At 43.9% G+C, this 21,921-nt stretch overlaps 3 protein-coding genes across 3 annotated transcripts; all 3 read right to left on the bottom strand.

Annotated features, from left to right (window-relative positions):
• Nucleotides 1-224: 224 nt before the first annotated feature.
• prph2a (peripherin 2a (retinal degeneration, slow)) lies at nt 225-14,056 on the bottom strand (the record flags this gene model as incomplete). The annotated part of the gene is made up of 3 exons (XM_080747898.1): nt 225-437; nt 7,404-7,650; nt 13,476-14,056. The coding sequence occupies 3 exons, from the start codon at nt 14,054-14,056 to the stop codon at nt 225-227; spliced, it is 1,041 nt and encodes a 346-aa protein (XP_080604024.1).
• On the bottom strand, nt 2,953-5,517 carry LOC308303751 (patched domain-containing protein 3-like; the record flags this gene model as incomplete). Its single annotated transcript, XM_080748246.1, has 1 exon — nt 2,953-5,517. The coding sequence occupies one exon, from the start codon at nt 5,515-5,517 to the stop codon at nt 2,953-2,955; it is 2,565 nt and encodes an 854-aa protein (XP_080604372.1).
• A 2,363-nt stretch (nt 14,057-16,419) lies between the features above and the next one.
• On the bottom strand, nt 16,420-19,284 carry tbcc (tubulin folding cofactor C; the record flags this gene model as incomplete). The annotated part of the gene is made up of 1 exon (XM_080747222.1): nt 16,420-19,284. The coding sequence occupies one exon, from the start codon at nt 19,282-19,284 to the stop codon at nt 18,211-18,213; it is 1,074 nt and encodes a 357-aa protein (XP_080603348.1). The 3' UTR covers nt 16,420-18,210.
• Between the last annotated feature and the right edge of the window lie 2,637 nt (nt 19,285-21,921).

The following is a 21,921-nucleotide window of genomic DNA, read 5'->3' as shown; positions in this document are numbered from 1 at the left end:
CGTAAAGAGTCCATTTTGAAAGATGTCCACTGATGATCTGTCCATACGGTCGCTGTTTGGTTGTCCCTTTCTCAAAGCCAAATATGTGTGTTGATGTTTAGTAAAACATTAAAACGTTTGGTAGAAAAAAAAATAACGTGTAAAATCAATCTCACACTTCCTCTTCCTCGGGTTGGAGGGGGGCAGGTGGGGTCTCAGTTTGTAGCGGGGAGGAGGCTGTGGGCTCAGCTCACCGTGGCGACGGTGGCGGCCCCCTCGGCCCCCTCGTCCACCTGGTTGGCCTTGCCCATGGCCTTCATGGTGGCCATGAGGTCGGTGAAGGTCTCCTTCACCGTCTTCTCCAGGAGCCAGCCCTCGCTCTCGCTCTCGGGGTCCTCCGGGTTGGCCAGCGTGGACAGGGAGGTGTGGACGTACTGCAGGCCCGCCGTCACGCCGCTCTGAAGGGGGGACAAGAGCAGCACCGTTAATGGGGGAGATTTTAGTACAGAGTTTGGGGCTTTCTAGTAGTCTATGTACGGAATGGCAATCCGTGCTATTTCTACGTGTTGGGGTGAGATCGTGTTGCTGTAGTGCAATGGTCAGGGCCAGTTCTTGGCATAAGCAGTATAAGCGGTCGCTGAGGGCCACAACCAATTAAGGGGCCCACATCACAGGAAGATTTTTTAAAACATATTGTAACATTATGTCATGTATCCCCTATTCAAAAAATCAAACCTCGGTTCAAAGTGAAGCGGTGAACTTTTATTCTATGTGTTCTAGAGTTATGAACTCTGTGATCTATACATTCTTTATATATTCCGAATTCTACATTCTTTATATATTCTGAATGAATGAATGATTTTATCTGGAGGGCCGAATTATCATGTGAAGCTTGACCGATCCTCAAAGTATCCAATCATCAGACCGGGAGGGACACTACACACATATTCTGGACGTACAGGACAGATAAAACCTGTTCATTCTGAACTGAAATGGCCATATATGGACATGGGACACACATTATGCTTTTTGAAAAAGCCTATTCATTCTGGACTGATATTCTGGACGTACGGGACAGATAAAACCTGTTCATTCTGGACTGAAATGACCATATATGGACATGAGGTGACAGACATTTTGTTTTTGAAAAAGCCTGTTCATTCTGGACTGAAATGACCATATATGGATATGAAACACACATTTTGTTTTTGAAAACACCTGTTCATTCTGGACTGAAATGACCATATATGGGCGTGGGACACACAAAGCCACTCATTGGAAGCAGTTTTCACCGCTTCAAAAATGTTATTTTAATATGCCCTCCCCCTTCCTCCTTCCCCATAATCCCCAACTTCACTCTATGCCTGGCTGCCTGTACTTGATTCATGAGCAATTCAATATGCCTCCAAAAAGAAGATTTCGATCTGGTGCTGCAGATTATCCGTGTCACAACAAAGAATAAGCACAGTTAAATCCTCTGACTCTGATAAGCTTTCCAAGGTTTAAGACAGATCCATGTTTTCAGATCAAGGCAAATTACAATTTCTAGGAGAGGGAGATTTTTCCAACGTGTACTTTCTCTGTCAGCATCATCCAACACGCAGTAGTCGACCCTCAGAACATTGTCACACATCACAACTTCAAGTATTTTAATGATTGTGTCACGTGTAGTTTAAGATGAAGGTGTCTCATGTAGGTGCTCTTGGGCATTAAAACCACTTAAATACTTCAAATAATGGAAAAAGCAGCTCTGTGAGCTGTAGATTTACTTTTCCCACCAAAGGTTTGTAAATTTGTGTTCATTCAATTTGGTCAAATCCTCGCCAATTATAGCCTGACTGCAAGCGCCAGACTCAATCACACACTTCGTTGGGGGTGGTGATGTGCGGACTGAAGTATCAGGCAGGCTACGCCAATTGTGGCATGCTCATAATAGGGGATGTTAAAGGACAACTCCGCCCATAACATCTAGGCTCATTTTCCTACTTATATTGCTCCCAAAAGACTGACCATGGGGTCTATTAAGCAGAAATGCTTCTGTTGTCCAGTTTCCCCAGCATAACCCAGCAGCCCTCATAGCTTAGAGTGAAGGCGAAGCCCATAAGCCTATCACTTTTACACTATGTGTTGTGTTCATTAATGTGTTGTTACTAGTTATCATTACTAACACATCCATGCCTTGGTTGTCCAACACGAGCTGCCATAGTCTTGTAAAACGTGTTTTGGGGTGAGCGTTCGGCACAACTGCCAATCAAAGTGACTATACTGGCCAATCACAGCGAGTCTTTTCCAGGACTTGACCAAACACAGCATCTGTTACGATAATTGAAGTCCCTGTGTCAAAATGTTCAGTTAGTTATACATGTTCCTCTAAAACCATCTAAAACAAAACAAAAGAACAAACATAATGGACTCATTGGGTTTCCCAAGGTCAGGAGGCAGGGGTGGAGATGGTCACAGACTTATCTGAGACAGAAAAGTGGCAAAATCAAATAAACAAATTAAAATAAAATAAAACCCAAATAGTAAAATTCAATAAACCACAACAAAGGGACCCTTATAGAAATCTAAGTCTGGTTGAAATTATGAAATAAGTCAGTCAAGTAGTCCCACCTGATATGCCCGTCAGTGAGTAGCGAGTGGTCTGTTTGAATTCAGTCATGAAATGTCTTGTGAGCCTTATTGTCCCCACCAGGCCGGCAGGCTTGCGCTTTCCGTGAAACTTTGTACACACACATTCCCACTAGGTCAAGGAACAAATACCACCTTCTTGACATTGGCCACGATCAGATCGACTTTTGCAAAAAAAAAAAAAAAAAAAAAAAGAATTTAACAAAATCAAGCATGCAGCGCCCGTGAAAGGCTGAAGACCTGGCACCATTTTCACATAGGCCTTTTATAACGCCACCAGGAGGCCAGAATAACCTTCCTGACCTGGTGGAGACCTGTGCTCGGAGGAGCACTGCTTCTAGTCTATACCAGGTCTGGCCGATTCAAGGCTTTTTCACAACACGTTCCAATTAGGGCCAGAAAAACCGGTAAGAAAACGATGCCGTGGATCGCCCCGAAACCTATGACCAGGAACATGATCTTGAAGAACGTTCTGAAGAGGTAGCTCTTGGCGCCAGAGAGCACCAACACGCCGAGAATGGTAGACACGGCGCCTTGTATGATGGGATAACCCAGTTGCACGACCGCCTCCATGGCCTTTTCGTTCGCTGAGGGTTTATCGCTCGAGACGAACGCGTACGAAATGTGTGCAGTGAAGTCCACGGAGAAACCGATGCAAATGACAAGATTGATCATGGACACGGAGTCCAAACTGATGCCCCACAGTGCCATGAAGCCAGACACGCCCACGATGATAGACGCCACAGCAAAAGTTACCCACAGAGAACAAATGGGATTGGGAATTAGACACAGCGAGACCACCAGCATGGCGAGAGTGGCTACGAGAACATTCTGGATGGTATTTGAAACGATAACCGCATACTGGTCGAAGAAGATGAAAGCCGGGTGGTAGACTACGACAGACCCTGGGCAATCACCTGCAGTCTTCCTGACTTCATTCAACAGGTTCTTCTGGTCGAGGGGCGTTCTGATATTTATCGGCAGGATGAACATGCGAGAAGCGGAGATGGCGTTCTCGCTAAAATTAACGTCTTGTCTGAATATGTATCTGGGGTCTTTGGGGTCTTTGGGGAAAAATCCTTCGCGTAAATTTGAAATAAATGAACTTTGGTCATTTAGATCTATGTCAGGTTTGACAGCTCCATATTTCTCGTATTCTTTAAGCCAGGATACAGTCAGACTTCCGTTAACCCGTGGTTCTTTCTCCCATGTCAAATTTCCAAATCTTCCCAGACAAGCATCTAGTTTATAACGGCTTTTCTTATCCCAATACTCAAACTTTGGATCTGTCACGACAACCATAACGGGAGGACCAAACTTTCTAAAGTACTTGGCTTCATTATCGTAATATTTACCCACATAGGAGTCATCACGTGCCAGATTCTTTAGCTCTATGCCCTCTTTCATATTCATGCAACCGTAAATAGCTGTGGCCATATATCCAGCATACAATAAAATCACAGCCAACTTGGTCCGCGGTTTTGTCAGGAACGGCGCGTAGTAATTCTTAAGAAAGGTCGTGACCGGCATCGGTTTCTCCTTCTTAGTCACCGGATCGTACGCTCCACCTACGTAACAAAGGTCAGCCGCGGCGACGTTCAAATCCACAGGTTCCGGCAGCGGAACTTTCAGGCAGGTGAACCAGTTCCTGTTGCTCTGCTCTCGTCTCCCGTTCAGGGCCAAGAAGGCGCCGAAGAAGGTGAGGTTGTACAGGTAGCAGAATATGACGGCAGTGCCGGTATACAGGCAGAACGACTGCACGGAGCGGAAGGGCGTCAGGAGGCCGATGTAGAACGCCAGCAGGTCCGTCAGGGTGGTGATGGTGATGGAGACGGCCGCTTCTCTGTAGGTGGCCGCCATGCGGTCCTCCACGCGCTGGTCCACCTGAGTCTGCTGCCAGCTGTTGATCATGATGAACATGTCGTCCACGCCGATTCCCAGAATCAGGAAGGGAGTCATTCCTACGCTGGATGAGAAAGGCATCCCGCAGTACAGCAACAAGCCAAAGCTGGACACGACTGCCAGGACAGTGGACAGGACACCGAACTTGGCGACACACGCCTTGTTTCTCACACAGTCCAACCTCATGCAAGACCAGATTGAGAAAGTAATGGCCAGGGCGTACGTTATTGAAAACAATGGAACGATGGACTCGGAATTCTTGACAAACTCCTCTTCTCTCGACAGGGAAGTGAAATAGGACACATCAACTCCTTTCGGTTGTATTTCCGATACATTGCTGATGAATTCCCTCAACCATAGGTTATTCAGTTTATTCACTGTTGCGTTGTCCTTGTCCTCCTTCAGAAAATAGAAAAGCCTAATCGCATGTGCACTTTCTATCACTGTTGTATTAGCAACCAGTTCCACGTCACCAACCTCGGAACCAAGGAAAATATTGTTATGTATGGGGTAATGAATTGTGCCGTCAAACGTCAGTTTCAAGATGGAATTTAAAACACAATCTCCTCCTGCCTTGGCACAGAGGCTTCTAAACGTCTGATTTTCTACTTCCATCCCTAAAATCTGATCATTAATATCTGATATGTTGCCAAAAGGTCCGTCCTTAAGGATATCGTCCTTCGATGTAAAAATGAGGGATCCGAAAGTTCCTTCTGTGGACAGCCTCAGACGAGAGAAGTTGCCCTCGCTTTGCGGAAAGTAGTTCTGGACGACCTGCCTCTCGCCTTTGGCTGGTCCGTTCACGGGCGTGTACTGGTCTTCGATGCCTTTGGCCTTCTTCTTCATCTCTCCGAGGAAGCGAAAGCCGCCGCCGAGACTGGCGGATAAGACCAAAGGAATGACTAAAAACCACCAAGGATGGCGGCCGACCCATTTTCCAAAAGTCTCTAAAGCCCTGGTTAGGGGTTTTTCAATGCAATCAGTGTGACAGTGACGTCCCTCCATTTTCTAGCCGTGATCTTGATGATGAGCACCGACTTCGGTCAGAGTGAAACAATCTTCACATGCGCTTCCTCTCTCTGGATTATTCGATACTTAGCCTTGCCTAGCCCTCTATGTGCTGATATATGGCATGGTAGTATTGCTTTGCCGGTCGAAGAGAGAAGACATACTGACCCAACTGGGCCAAACCACTGTCTTATATAGGGGAAGGTTGCCATTGTATGGGTTCTGACGTCGGCCCCGGCAACGCATACTGACTATGACGATAGTCTCCTGTGACACGAGGGGTTATCTCCATATAAAGGGTTCTCGACATCTCCATGTATAGGCCACAGTGTCCAACATTGAGCTTGACACTATGGGTTCATCCGTTCCTAATCTTGTGCCCCAAAACGTTCTTGTACATGTATTAAATTCCTAAGTCAGCTTACAAGAATATCTCAGTGGTTCATCATGACCTTCTCAAAATAATAAACATTGAAAAGGTTTTTGAAGCGGTGAAAGCCGCTTCCAAGGAGTGGCTTTGTGTGTCCCGTACATGTCACGTGCATGCAGAATTGAGGATTGGTCAAGCTTCACATGACAATTTGGCCCTCCAAACAAAATCATTAATTCATTCAGAATTCATAAGAATATAGAACTAAAGCACATAGAAGTAGTATAGATCTAGAACACAGAATGTATAGATATAGAACACAGATTTCATAGCTCTGGAACACATAGAATAACTAGACCAGGTCAACCTGGTTGTGCCAGACCCCGGTTCTGCCAACCCCCTGTCTGTCATCATCATTTATGACATCATACCTTTTGTAGGCATGTCATCATCATGTCATCATCATATATACCCTTTATATAGAAAAGGGACAGACCGACATTTGCTTATGTAGGCGTACCCATTTCATGGGTCTGGCAAAAATTTGCCGCTTCACTTCGAACCGAGGTTTGAATACAATCTATGATGATGTCATATAGTGACAAGAGTCGTCTTTATCCAATACTGTTGTCCCCATGTCAGCCTGTGACATGGCCTCCATCAGTGGATAGAACAGGTGATGTAATCCGTTAACGTTGTCGGCGTGATGGTGTAATATTGGTTGTTGTTGGTGGCTATTTTGTTGACACACGGGTAAAACATAAGGAATCAGATGTAAGGAGTTTTAATAACTAGAAAGATGCAATTGGAAATTGCAAGTGTGGTTGCTTTTGACTAAAGCCTCTATCATAGTCCAAGGTGAAGAGCTAGAAAACGACACTGCAGTGAGGTGATAGCTCTTCACCTTGGACTAAGATAGAGGCTTAATGGGGATCAGCCGGCTGCACTTGACCATTCCTCAAGCACCACCCCCCCACCACTCTCCCATTGAACTCAATGGGCTTCCTCTATAATGGCAATCTGAGTTCCCAGAGGTAATTTAGACTAGAGCTGCCTCCTGATCCAGTAATCCAGTAAGAAAGTAATAAGAACGCTGGGCTAGAACTATAATGTGTTGCCTATGGCAACACAAGTCAGAACAAACACGTTTTGTTATGGAACACAGAGTGACCACAAACACGATTAAAAGGTCATCTGTTCTTCACTTTGACCATATCCAAAACATGATACACAAATCAATACTAATGGTAAACACAACATATCCATCGGTGTGTGTGTGTGTGTGTGTGTGTGTGTGTGCGTGCGTGCGTGCGTGTGCAGGCACGTGCAGAGAATGTTAGAGAGGCAGGGGCTGAATTTTCTAAAAGGGCCTTTTGGTGAAAATATTGAAAATAGCAGTTGTGAGCTTGGAGGTCTGCATTCAAACTGCATTCATGATCTGGAGGGGGCACATTTTACGTGTGTGTGCACGTGCCTATGTGTGTGTGTGTGTGTGTGTGTGTGTGTTCTATACCTCCAGTATGGTGACCAGCAGCACCAGAGCTCCGATGGTGTTCATCATGCCTCCGTAGTAGGACGAGAGGGCCTCCTTGCAGCCCCGCTTCCACACGTTCAGGTCCTCGGTGTAGTGGTCATAGCTGTAGTGGGCCGTGTTGTTGGTCATCTGGCCCTGGATGCAGGGCCGGGGCGAGCTGGGGTTGCAGCAGCTGAAGGGGACTCCGTCCATCAGGTACTGGCCGTCCACGTTGCTGCTGATGCGGCTGCATTGGGAAGAACCAGGACATGAGCAACGGGTTGAGCTTTGAATTAAAGGACAACTTTGTTTTTTTTTTTACAACAAGGGTTCATATTTTATATTGTAATTAGAGAAAAGAAAAAAATTAGTGTTAAAACATTTTCATTTACTAATTCTATCGTTTTAGTGATTTTGATTATTTTCATTTCAGTGGTTGGTGGCATGCGTGCAAGTGGCTAAATATGTATTTTTAGACACATTATATATAAGACCATTCCCAAGATGCACCACAATCTTTTATGGGCAGATGTGACTTATGGGGGCTAGTAGTGTTACTGTAAAGAAATCGCCGGCTTATTGTGTCTAAAAAGACATATTTAGCCACTTGCACGCATGCCCCCAACCACTGAAATCAAAGTCATTAAAACTAAAACTATAGAAAGAAGTAAATGAAAACATTTTTACACTCATCTTTTCTTTTCTCTAATTACAATCTAATAAAACATGAACCCTTGTTGTTAAAAACCAAAGTTGTCCTTTAACTGTGTTAATAGGATATATGCACAGCAGCCATTTTGGAGAGAAGTCGGGTCGCTTCTCACTTCCTTCAACAGGTGTTACAAATATTACTAATGAAGGCTCTGTTCCATTCTGCTCAAACAGAGTCAGGGTGCTGATATTGTGCATGTTGGCTCACTGGAAACACTCTGCTACACCAGTGGGTCTCAAAGTGTGGTCCAGGGACCCTCATGGTTCCTTGAGGGGTTCCAAATGACCCCTTAAAAGGTGTGTAACTCTGAGAGTGTACAAATGGAACCAATTGGACCTGTAAAGCCTGTATCAGAGTCGGCACCGCGGTGGAAGGCTATCCACCGCGGTGATAGTGCGGTGTAGTCTTTTTGAGCGTTAACGTTGTAGTTTTATGACTCAAAAAGACTACACCGCACTACACCGTGGTGGATAGCCTTCCACCGCGGTGCCGACTCTGATACAGGCTTAAGGGTCCATTTGGTTTGAATTTGTACACTCTCAGAGTTATGGGGGTCCTTGAAATAAAAGGTTTTGAGAACCACTGTGCTACATGAAATGGAACAGAGCCTTCATTATTAATATCATTGGTAACACCTACTGTATGAAGGAACATAACATTGTTGGGACATCACATTGTTGACCCATATTTGTCAATGCCCATATGTGGACGCTCCCAGATGATGCCCTATTAGTGGAACCACAACACTAACGTTATCCCTTTTATGCCCATTTATAGAGATACCTGAAACCTGATGTCATCCATATTAAGCCCATACCTGCGAAAGCCATTACATATTGTGTCAGTCTAACAGGGGTGGCTGCCCTGACATGATTCACACTTGCAAATGAATTCCGTCCTTGTCCCTTGTATGCCCATATACGGAGATTCCTGAATCAGGGATATCCATCATCAGGGACCCTGATGATATTATAGCTTGGAATGCTTATATATGGACATATTGTGCGAGTCTCATGTGGTCTATAACGTAAGTCATATATGATGTCAGATGTCATATCCAAATTTGGAAAATATTTTGTCAACTTGAACAACCAACCGCAACTCGAATCACACTTGCAAATGAATTCCGTCCTGTGTGGATTCCTTCCTGCGTGACCTCGCCCTTTAGGGTGAGGTCGCTTTTCGCCCTCAGGGGGTCTTACTGGTTTATATAGGTCTCACTGGTTTATATAGATCTTACTGGTTTATATAGCACCTTTCTACCAAAGTGCGTTTACAATGTTTATCACATTCACACACCCACGTTCACACCAACTGCAGAGGAAACCATGCAAGGCATCAACCGTCAACTCATCAGGAGCAGTGTCTTGCTCAAGGACACTTCAGGACATGTACTCAAGTACTGTACTTAAAGGAGGAATTCACCACTTTTCAACCTGTCTTCATATAATAGGTCATCACTAATGACGTTCATGATAAAATATCACAATTCTTTTCTACTCAGTCTGGGTCTCATAGGAGAGCTGTGGGCGGGTCAAATCCATCCACTAGTGACATCGTTTGACAGATTTCTTTTTTAAACAATATCTTTGAAAAATATATTTCGATTTTTATTATCGTGAAAACAATGGCTTCCACTTTAACATTGCAACTTTTCAGGAATAGAAAGCCTGCAGTTTCTATTAGCTTGGATTCCCCATTGATGATGTTACTGGTGGATGGATTTGACCCGCCCACAGCTCTCCTATGAGTATATTTTGATGCCAATAATTGTGTACTTTTACTCAATACAATTTCGATGACTGGACTTTTAATTTACATTGCCGTATTGATACTTTTACTTAAGTAAAAACATCTTGTACCTTCCCCACCATTGTTCAACACACAGCCAGGAGCCAGGGCTCGAACCAGGAACCTTCTGATTCCAGTACGGCCACTCTACCTCCTAAGCCACTGCCGCCCCCAGGTATAAGGTCATCTTAAGGTGAACTGCCGTTCATGATCTTTACTGTCACAGTGTGCTTAGTAATATGTATGGCCTAAAATGACCTAGAGCAGGGGTCTTCAACATTTTCAGGCCAAGGACCCCTTAGTTGAAGAGAGATGAAGCAGGGACCCCCACAACCTGTTCATATAGATTCCATATAGTTTCATTGTTTGACAACATGATCATCAGTGTATTTTGGAATCATGTTGAATTGTTGATGTGTGTTTTCGGATATTTAACCACTAATAAACTGTCAATACTTAATTGACACTTTCACTATGTGCTTAGTCTGCTCTTTTTCCCCATCTACACCAAAGCTCTTTGTCGAAAATAGCCGAGCTACAAGCTCACAACGCTGTGAGCTTGTAGATCTGCTATTGTAGATCTGCTACTGTATTTTTTCAAAGTCGGTCAGAGTGGCTTATTGCCTATTGTCAGTAACAGACAAGAATAACGGTGTCTAGCCCACTTTTCAATGCACTAGACTAGAGAACTCTGGGAGATGATTGCTGAGGTGGAGCGCAACACCTGCCATCAGCTCCCAGTTCTACAACTACACCAACCGTCAGGTTCGTCCCAACGCATACGCTGAGTTGGTGTGCCCCAGGGGCGTCAATTGGGTATGGCAGGGGTATGCAGCTGCCATACCCTGGGTCCAGGGGGGAAAACAAAAGTTACTTTTAAATATAAATCCATGAATGTCTCTTTGTCTATCTGTTCTGGTTATTATGTTGTTAAATTACAGTAAAATAACTACAAATGCTAAATTTAACAAAATGGTCACTTGATCACACTTGTATTCTCCCCATCTTGACAGAATGGTATATTCCCAGGTTCTGCAGTTCAGCTGCACAGGTGCAATGCATTATTGTTAATTGTGGCTAACATGCTAAGTTTAGCTGCACTTGAAAAAAAAACATTCCAGGCTGCCATATCCAGCCCAAAAAAACGTAGAAACCACCGTAGAAAAGTTTTTTTCTTTTTTTTTCCAGACATTGTGAAAATAGACGATCTACATGCTCACAACGCCTCGCAGCTATTTTCACAATAGAACCGTGTTAACCAAAATGTAATGCCTATTTTCCATGAGGACTCCCATCTTTGCCATACCCTAGCTTTTGCTGAACTGACGCCACTGGTGTTCCCAGGATCGGAACCATGTGATCCAAAGGCGAGTTTTTACTGACTGAGCGAGCTTGACATAGAGGTATATGGACCAGTGATACTCAGCAATATCACAGGCTACTTGTTGAACATAGATCACAAAGAACATGCCACATGAAACTATCTGTAGGGCCTATATATATGGTCGATAAGTGCTGATCATTCAGAGATTGTCAGAAGCTATTCTGTGATGGGAAGATAATTTGGTGTAGACATAATTCAAGGACATTGTTTCTTTATCATTTCGGTCTTCCACTTTCACTGGCCCTTTGCAAAGCTGACTACGGACCTGGCTGTTGTAGTGCCTAATCCCTATTAGATCAACATTAGCGTCATCTCAGTGAAAGAGCCACTTAATCTCTATTCTTCTTCGTAAACAAATAGAGAGTAAATATCAGATCTACAGGCTCACAATGTGTCACATTGGTGTGAGCTTGTAGATCTGCAACTTTAGCCTTTTTTAACACATTTTGTTAATTTGCCCATAATTGCAACCGTCAGGTCGCAAGTTACTATGAAAAGCTCACCGGCTGTCTGTCTGTCTGTCTGTCTGTCTGTCTGTATGTCTGTCAGTCAATCAGTCTGTCCGTCACTCGTCACGTCACACTTTTGCCCTACTCTTATCTCCGGCACCGTTGCTCCTATCCATGCACACACACTCCTCGGATGGCAACTCACAACCTCCATCCTCCACCTCATTTCTCACATGGCCCTCTTCTAGCACCACCATCAGACCGATTTTTGGACACTGCTCCTACAGATGTTGGCCTAAAATCACACAAAGCGGTACACAGTATCTCTAAAGTCATTTCATCAACACGGATCTGTCCCATTTCCCATATTCCCTCCTGATTGGCTACAATTGCCTTCTAAAGTTTGTGTATGCGACCTGACGGTCGCTTATCTCCCGATTAGGGACTCTCACTGGTAGGGATCCCAGGGTTAATGTGGTAAATTATTGCCCAAATGGAACCCTGTGGAGTAATTATTCCCGTTAATCGGTCAGCAGTAATGTTTAATTGATGTCCCTGTATAGGCTCTATTAGCCAATCAGCAGCACACAGTGACCAGGCCGCTCTATTCCTAGAGCAGCACACTGACCTGCACTGATTGGAGCGGACAGTAAACCCTGAAGGACGAGGAGGGGAGTGTAATCCAGCAGATTAGCCGCAGTCTTCCAAAGATTTGATCCCACTTACACTGGAAACTGTCTACTTCACAATACGTCTACGCGCATTCATGCCTGATCAGCATATTAAAGAGCCACCATAGGTGGTAACTAGTTCACACGACATGGTCAATGTGAAATGGACTCCGGTCCATCCTCCAGTATCGTATACTTAAGTACATTTACTCAAGTACTGTACTTAAGTACAGCTTTTTACATTACTTGAGTATTTCCGTTTTGTGATACTTTGTACTTCTGCTGCACTACATGCTACATTATTCTTTAAAAACACACTTAGGCCCTATTCTACACTTAATCTGTTTGAAGATAGCAGAAAACAGCCAATCTACAAGCACAAAGCTTATAGAGGTATGTTTTCATGCACATACTTTTGTACTTTTACGATAGTAAAATGTTGAATATGGGACAAAAACAGCCAATCTACAAGCTCAAAGCTTGTAGATGTATGTTTTGATGCAGATACTTTTGTACTTTTACGGTAGTGAAATGTTGAATATTGGACTTGTGGGCCTGGCTTGTGGTATTGATACCTTTTACATCAGCCACTGATCCTATCAACTACTCCCTCTTCAGGTGAGTTCTGTTCTTGCAGCTTGTGAAGTGACCAAAGCCCCTGCAACAAACAGTACTGTATATACAGTACGTAAAACTGCATAGTAACCTCTTCTGCCCCCCCCCCCCCCCCCCCCACCACTCTCGACCAAACTTCCTCTGACCTGATAATCCCTAGTACAGAAAACCCAATCCAATGCTTGCCTTGACCCTCGCTAACCCCAAATCCACTTATAGTGAACTCTGACTTTGCACAGATACCCCTCTAAAATATCTCCTCCATCTCCAGCATGCCATAATTCGCGAGGCCTCTGTGACTCGTCTCTGCATAAGTCAAGTCTCTTAGTGGACGACGCGGTGTAGAGCATCGCAGTTGCTCATTTATGATTTCCCAGTCCCCACGAAATAACTTGTATTGAGATTAAAGAGATGTGGTTGGATTTAGTCTATTCTAGTTCTCTCACTCACTCTTTGACCTCCTTTGAGCTGAAGTCCAGGTAGCGATTGCTCACCCACTGGATCTCAAACCAATCTCTGTAGTTGACGTTGCCGCAGCAGCGGAACTCCATCTGCATCAGATCTAAGGTCCTCTTCATGTAGCAGCGCCCGGGGGTGTCTGTGTCCTTGTAGTATCTCATGCCGTTCTTCAGGCCCTCGGCCAGGGTGAACTGCAGCGGGATCCGCATCACAAAACACAGCAGCGCCGTCACAAACAGCAAGACGTTGAAGCCCACGCAGCCCATCAGGAAGGGCTTGATCATGGGCTGCCACTTGACGAACTTGGCGGGGTCCAAGGAGTCGTAGCAGACCTTGCCGCCGAACGCGTTGATCCCGCAGGCTATCAAGCCCACGACTATGAGCAAGTTGGGCACGAGGTGGCTCTCGTTGTTGTCCATGAGTTCTGAGCGCTTGCGCAGCTCGATCTTACAGAACAGGCCCATGCTGAAGACCAGCACGCCGGCCATCACAGAGAACCAGTACATGAACCACACGAACTGGGCGAGCTTCACTCGCTTTTTCAGATCGAACTTGACCTTCATCAAAGCCATTGTTCAACCTTGGATGAGTACCTTCCCAAGTGAAGAGGAAGACAAAAGATAGTTTACACACAAGCAAGATCTCCAACGCTTGCAACAAGTTTATCCCTTCAGTCGGATAAGTGTTCCTGAATGCTAAATCCTGCTACCTCGATTCACGCTATGAGATCGGGGTCTCCTCCTCTGCTCGGTCCTACAGGACAGTAGAGTTGTAATCCATCCCACAGCGAAGGATCAAAGATGAAGAAAGTCCTTATCCTCTCCCATAATTCCAGAATGTAGTAACTTCTATGTTCACCAAACTTTCACCAAGGGTTCCCCCCGGTTAACACTGATAACACAGGTGAAGCTAATTGTGATGTTCCTTCCCCTTGGTAAGGTGGAGGAATGCTGAGGATACTGCAGTACGTCACGTTAAGCCCCTGTAAGCAGCCCTGATCCCATTTACAAAAATCTCTCTCTCGCAGAAGATGAGCCTGATCGTAATCTGCTGCCAGGGCCCATAATTGGTTTGAGTCGTCACGTGGTCACGATCGCCATGATTGAACATGCCAAGAAGAACAAGAATGAGGCCGTGTAATGGTTAACAAAGACCCTGGACGTAAAGGTGGAGCTAATAATGCTGTTATGTCCATACACAGACACCCAGGTCCCTGGGTTCAACATATCAGGATGTTTACACTGTACAGTAAATAGTCTAATTTTACTGAAGCTCCACTGACACAGTGACAGACATAGTTATTATGTTTAATGATTAGTTGCATGGCCCTCATCATCCTTCACATTCACACACAAATAAACACATACTGTAGATCCATAAATGCAGATTATCACCAGTTGTGGTACACAACCCTATTACATGTGATGACCTGTATATCTGTGTCAGAACAGGGTTGGGGTGGACAACCATCAATATTTGATCTATCGGCGATCAGATTGGGTTATTGAGGTGATCAACTGAGCAGATCAAAAACAACCATTATTAACCATTATTGTGTGATGTGCATAAAGGTTTCTACCCTGATAGTCTGTATTTGTTTTACCTTTTTATGATTAAAATGTTGACTCATTCTTTGTTAGGTTACTTATTCTATTATTGTATTGTTCTAATTAGCAGCCTATAATAAGACAAACACAATGGCACTGTCTGGCAGTGAGTGATCACGCCAGACATGGAAAGCGGCTCAGTGATCATGTGCCAGAAAAGGATGCCCGCCCCCCGGCCTAGAGAGTTACATACATACAGTAAGTGGAGTAGGAACTCGCCTATCACTCAGGTACTGTCAAAGATAGGCACACCTTGCATAGCTACATGGGAGTTTATGTGGTTGGCAGTGCCAGAGGTAGGAACTGGACTTCAGTTAGATCAGTGGAACCCCCTCAAGGAAACCAGAGGGTTCCTGCATCCCGCTTTAAGAACTACTGAGTGAGCTTTACATCCCCACCAGTGTTTGGGGGGTTCTCCTTCTTCCGCATCAGCTTGTGAAAGAGAGAGAGCTGCTCTGCCCCATGTGATTTACAGCATTGGTTATCATACAATAACCTGTTTTACTGTTGATCATTAAACCTGAATAAAAGGTTGGTATTGAAACACTTGGTGTAAATGCTACTGTACTATAGTTACTCGAGTCCTGGTCACATATTACTCTTGCGAAAGTCTTTTAAAAATCACTTGTTTTACTTGAGTTGAGGAGTAGGCCTACTTATTTCTTTTTTTAACTATTCCATTTTGTTTTTAATATAATAATATCAACATAATTCTGTATTGCTTTCACAATGCATTTACACAACCCTTTGAAATCACCTGAATGTACAAATGCACTAAGCCTATAAACACTTATAAAAACTTCAGCATAGAAATGGTACATTTTCAACAAAAAAAGGACCCTTTCATACTCATGCATGCACTATAGTTTTCTAGAGGTGACAGGTGAGATTTCTATTGCAAATCACATTTAAGGGCACGGACACACCACACTTTTATTCTACAGTACCTACTGTATGAGGGCGGATTCAACCGGATTGAAACCGCTCCTTTCCCATTGAAATGCATCCGGCCTCGTACAGTAGGTAGAATAAAAGTGCAGTGTTACTTTAAAATGTTGTGGAGTAAGTCACAAAATAATAAAGTAGACACAAAAGAAGTACTTACAAATGTACTTGGTTACCGTTCACCACTGACAAACACAAATACCTCTGGATTTATGAACAAAGTCAGACATCAGCCATTATCGCTGGCCACAAATCATATTGGTATAGCCAGAAATACACAAGAAAACAGTGTCAGTTAACATCCAGATCCTTTATTTGCATCGTTTTTCAATAGCTACATGACAGTAACATTTCAGTTCAACCCAACTGCAAGTCCAGCTAAAATGACTTTGTGCAAGCTTACTAATCCTTAAATAAAGAATAAGAATGTAAGCATTCTTTCTAATATTTTGTGACATCAGTGCTATCCTTGAGCCTGTATGGTTACTAGCATCATAAGGGCAAATAATCCAGGCTGTTATACCCTTCATTTGAACTCACACACACTGAGATATACAGTATATTGTTAAACCATGGTGTTAACTGCTTTAGAGGAGTGCATTAGATGTCTGTGATTTGATTTTATATTTTGTTATATTGTTCTTCTTGACCTCTTTTAGTGGATAGTGACGCTGTTTGTTCTTTTGCAAACACATTAGTGCAAACTCTTTACCACAATCCCCCCCCCCCCCCATGTTAGTAAACAAAAGGTAGTGCAGTGGTGTTACATCTCAACATTATTCATAGAACATCTGATATTTAATAATTTGGTGAGTGCTGCCTTGTAGCAGGAAGACACTGTTTGGAGCATTGCAATATGTATTCATATATTCTTACATTTGAAGTAATTGCTTTACATTTACAAAGGAAAACAAAGCCTGACTGTGGAGTAATTCTCAAGATGACATAAAGACCTTTTTAAGGTCTTTATGTCATATGTCACACTGCACTTTTATTCTGCCTAGGAGGGTGGATTCTGCCAATGCATTTCAATGGCAATGCATTGGTGGATTCCGCAAATTTCGGTTAGAACCACTGGAATAATTGGCGATCCTTATGAAAAGTCATACAGTAGTAACATGGTGACCGGTGCATACATATATGACAGGACTGCTAAAATGATCATCCTGATTTAGCCCAATATTAAAGGCAATCATAATTTGTGATATTAACTGTGATTGTATTTAATATTAAGCACAATTGTCTGCACATTGTGCTTATGGCGTCATATCGTTGGTCCAATGATGCTCTGTAATTTTATTGTACCTCTGTTCTGGTGTCAAACCTTGTGTTTGACGAAGAGATGAAGGCAAGGTGCAACAGCTGCAAAATGATTTATTTGAAATAATTAAAGTATAAAAGTATATAATCACAATATTTAATTAATTTCAATTAATTGCCCTAATTTAGGCCTATATAATCCATGCAATTATCAGTGGTGTCCCATCACAGGCTACACTTAGTTCTAAACATGCTTTTATTTTAGTTACTTTTATCATTTTACATTTAATTTTTAATAGCCTTCTTTGCTGATTTATATATGTTCTCTTATCTCACTGATTAAGACAAACTTGTTTTCCCCCAATAATATCATTGTAAAAATGTATTCAAACTTTATAATTTGGTCAGCTGTTGCAACTTGCCATTGCCTCCTCACATTACACAATACAGTAAACTCTCCATACATTCAATAAAATCACAGAGGACATCCATTACTTAATATTACAATGGTAAATGGCTTAATATAGGTGTCATGTCTTTGGATAACAAAGACTGATAAGCACAATGAAAATAAAATATATTTAGAAAATGGTAAAACACACAATGAGCAAATACATATGAAATTGGCACAACCCAAATTATCAACACCTATAATAAGAGATGAACAATTTTACAAAATTTGGCAAAATAATTAGGATTATCAGTTTAACCATAATAATGCAGTCCTAATGGAGATGTCATTTCGCTTTAATTTACTGTATCTACCAGCAACAACGGCAAGATCAAGAAATTGACTGTAAAATGAAAGAAAGAGAAAGGCAAATAAAAACAATTGGTTTTGGTTTCACACAAAAAAAGATACTTTAATTGAAAGGCTACTTTGTAAAAGCTGGGGAACTTCAAATTGGGGGACCCTACGGGTCCCAAGTGGTTCTTCTGTCCTCCTCTGGGATCACAGTCCAGTTAGGGGAAGGTGTTCCCGTGTCCAGCCAGTTAAAATCATCCACCTGGTCCCAGTTGTTCCGCCCCGGGTCCAGACCGGACTCTGCAAAGTCCCTATCCAAGGCTGGATAGGACCAGGAGAACGGGGCCAGGGCCACTCCGTGACAGTCCTCTATGATGGCCCGGCTGGTGACGTGCAGGTACACCTGCGTGTCGGTGGTGTTGTGCGTGCGCAGCTGCTGGCAGGCCAGCACCAAGGTGCTGTCGCTGCAGTGGTCCACGAACACCGAGCTGGACACGGGCCCGCAAAGGATCTCACAGCCGCTCACGTTCTTGATGTGCAGCGTGCTGGGCGAGCCCAGCAGGCGGACCTTGCAGTTCCTCAGGTGGGTCAGCAGGACGTCCTGCTTCTGGATCTCGTCGCCGGTCTTGGTCAGAACCACCGAGTCCAGGTTGGAGAAGCCGCACTGCTCTGACCTGATGGTCCAGTCCACTTCAGTGGTGGTGGTACCAGCGGAACCGGAACCAGAGGTGGTGGTGACAGCGGAACCGGAAACGGACGTGGTGGCAACAGTGGAACCAGCATCAGTACCAGCACTGGGCTCGTCCACTTTCTCTGCGACTTTGCTGCGAGACCTGAAAGCAAACTTCTTCTTGGGCAGAACCTCGTCTCTCTTCTCAGCCAGCGACGCCTGCAGCTTCTGCAGCGAGCTCTGGGCCTGCGCCACCTCGTACTGGTTCAGGAACGACAGGCTGTCGTTCAGGAAGTTCTGCAGCTGCTGCGTCTTGGCGGTGGCCTCCTCCAGGGTCTGGGTGGCGGCGGCCCGGTGGTCGGCGCCGCCGCCGGAGGAGCACCGCGACAGCAGCTCCTCGACGGCCGCACGCTGGCTCTTGAATGCGCCGGAGAAGTACTCACTCTTCTCCTCCGTGATAGACTGGCTCTCTTTCTCCTCTTTCCTCCGCTTGACGTCCTCCACCCGAGCCTGGTTTCGTTTCACCAGCCGGTCCGGAACCTTAAAAGCGGCGTCCTGGTCCATTAGTTCCATATTTGTCATTCACAGTGCAGTGTTTACAGTCTGGCTAGCGAGACAAACAGACGCAGTATATACAACTCCCCGTCGCTGGCGTTTATGACGTAATGCGGAAGCGGTGATGTCACCCCGTAGCAAACGGCGTTTTCATTGGACGGCCTGTCCGCCGTCAACGTGTGTTCTGGCACGTGATAGGTGGAATGACAGATCAGCGAGTTTTCAGGCCAACCCCTTTTTAATCATAACTTCAATGATGTGAGAAATGAAAATGAGGATTAATGCTGTATCGTGTGTGTGTGTGTGTGTGTGTGTGTGTGTGTGTGTGTGTGTGTGTGTGTGTGTGTGTGTGTGTGTGTGTGTGTGCGTGCGCGCGCGTGTGTGTTTATACATAAAAAGAGAGACTGAAATAATGTTTTCAATAGCAAATGTCATCATGATTCCACACATTGTAAGAATTTACAATGTAGGCAAAAAATTAAAATAAATACAATAGGCCTACATCAATAAATGATCAAATAGCCTACATAGAAATAGTAATCTAAGACAAAAAGAAGAAAATAAAACAGATGAAACACAAAAACGTTATGAAATAAAAACAACATATATAAAATCAGAAAACATGTTTAAAAATGCTATCTATGTATGGTCATTGAAAAGACAAATTGTCAAAGATAATAAAAGGACTTATTTGGGATGTTCCTTTTAACTGTAGGCCTACTTGTACTGTACAACATTTCTATTGTATTGACTATACTTGTAGGCCTACTGTTCATTTTTTGTCTAATAAAATATTCAATAAATCAATCAGTCGTCCACAAAGACAAAAAGAGAAGATTGAAACAATGACAGCAATAAATGGATAAATAAAGTCGGTAAATGTTGGAGGCAAACAAAAAAACTTTTGTTTTATTATTTTATTATTTCACAGTTATGAATCACCTGTGCAACATGGAAGGTGTGGCACAAGTGCTTGGAGGCCCGCCCCCTACCGTTTGTGATGGCCAAGTTAAAAAAAACAAAAACAAATGTATGTATGTGTCAAAGGTAAACAAAACTATGAACTTTTTTTTAATGATTCAAAAATAATAACATGTTTTTGTTTTTTTACACATGCCTTCGTGGCTTCCATTATTACCAGAATGTGTTTAATAACAATAAAAGTTTTTATGGCTGTGATAGTAACAGCGGTAGGGATGGATGGATAGCAGCAACGGGCTGCCTGCTCTGGCAAGCAGCACTACCCGTACGGAACGACCCGTGCGGCGATGGCGAGGAAACCCCGTTGACAAGGCACCGCTTTTTCATGACGGTGAGTTTCCCCTTTGAGTGTATTATAATTTTGTGATAAAAATTTCAGGGAAAAAACACACACAAGCTCTCCTTCCTCCCTCTTTTCCTTCAGGGAGGGAAGAAGAGGAGTTTTAGAGCGGAGAGAGGAAAATCTATCAGGGAAACCTAAGGGAGAGAGAGTGAAAAGAATATGAGTGGGAAGAGAGGAGCAGCAGGGAGAAGAAGAGAGAGGGGAGAGGGAGGAGGAGAAGAAGGAGAAAGAAGAAGAAGGAGGGGAGGGAGAGTTAGAGCAAATTAAAAGTTGCCAAATAGAGATATTGGGTTTCAAGTAAGAGGAGTGAGACGGGGACTTAAAAAAGAAGGGCTTTTATTGCGTCGTTATTCTTTCCTTTCTGGGCTTGCGCGTTTAGGTTAATGGCGTTAATCGCCGAGCGATATTTATATGGCTCGGGAGGACGGCGACGGCGGTGACGCGGCGGTTGTTTTTCCACCTCGAAGTAGTTGTTTTCGGGGCGTCGTCGTTGGGAAAAACCACGACGACAGCGAGCGGGGCTCGGCTGGCTAGCACGGCACGCGCAGGCCTTTTAAACGACGGTTTAAATTAAAATACGAGCGACGGCTGGGTTCAATTTCGAATTAAATCGTTGTTTTTCCAGCGTCGTTCGTTGGAACACCGAATATCGCAACACAACAACTCCTGAAAAACGCACAGGCCGGGCCGTTCGTTCGTTTACAGTACACGACGGTTTTAAAAAGCAAGCGTTGGCCGTAGTCGTCGAGCTTCACAGGAACACAAAGAGAGAGCGAATGTCCGAACGGTTGGAAACGAAATGCGAGCGTTCAGCAAAACACGACAAGAGAAATGTGACGTTTGTTAGAGAGACGACGAAGCTAAATGGAAGAGAAATGAAAGCCTCCCCCAGACTAGACAGACACAGAGAGACACAAAACAGCACGTCAGAAGGACGTTCTTTCTGGGGGGCTGGAGGATGGATGGAAGGACACACACATTATGATGATGTCTCTGAACGTTTACTAGGCTATTTTTGGAAGATTAAAATCCGCAGAGCTTGTACATTATGCGAAAGTGACGTGAAATGCTTCCACAATAAAAACCACCCAGCAATGGTGGCTTGTCGTCGCGTTGTAGCATGTATGCTAGGACCGTAGGACCGGGGGTTGTGTGTCGAGGCTGAAATTCTGTTTATAACGCGTTTATTATTATTTAGTAAATGTATTTAAACGACGTCATCATAACTAACTAAACCATTTGCACTGTATTACTATTGTATGTCCTTTCGGTCGACTGTAGGACATGGTGTACCCTCGGAGCAGTAGCATACACAGCTCACATTTCTAAAT

The sequence above is a fragment of the Nannobrachium achirus genome (genome assembly GCF_963921795.1).
Source record: "Nannobrachium achirus genome assembly, chromosome: 18".
Taxonomy (NCBI): domain Eukaryota; kingdom Metazoa; phylum Chordata; class Actinopteri; order Myctophiformes; family Myctophidae; genus Nannobrachium; species Nannobrachium achirus.
The sequence above is the reverse complement of the archived record's forward strand: the minus strand, read 5'-3'. Positions and strand labels throughout refer to the sequence as shown.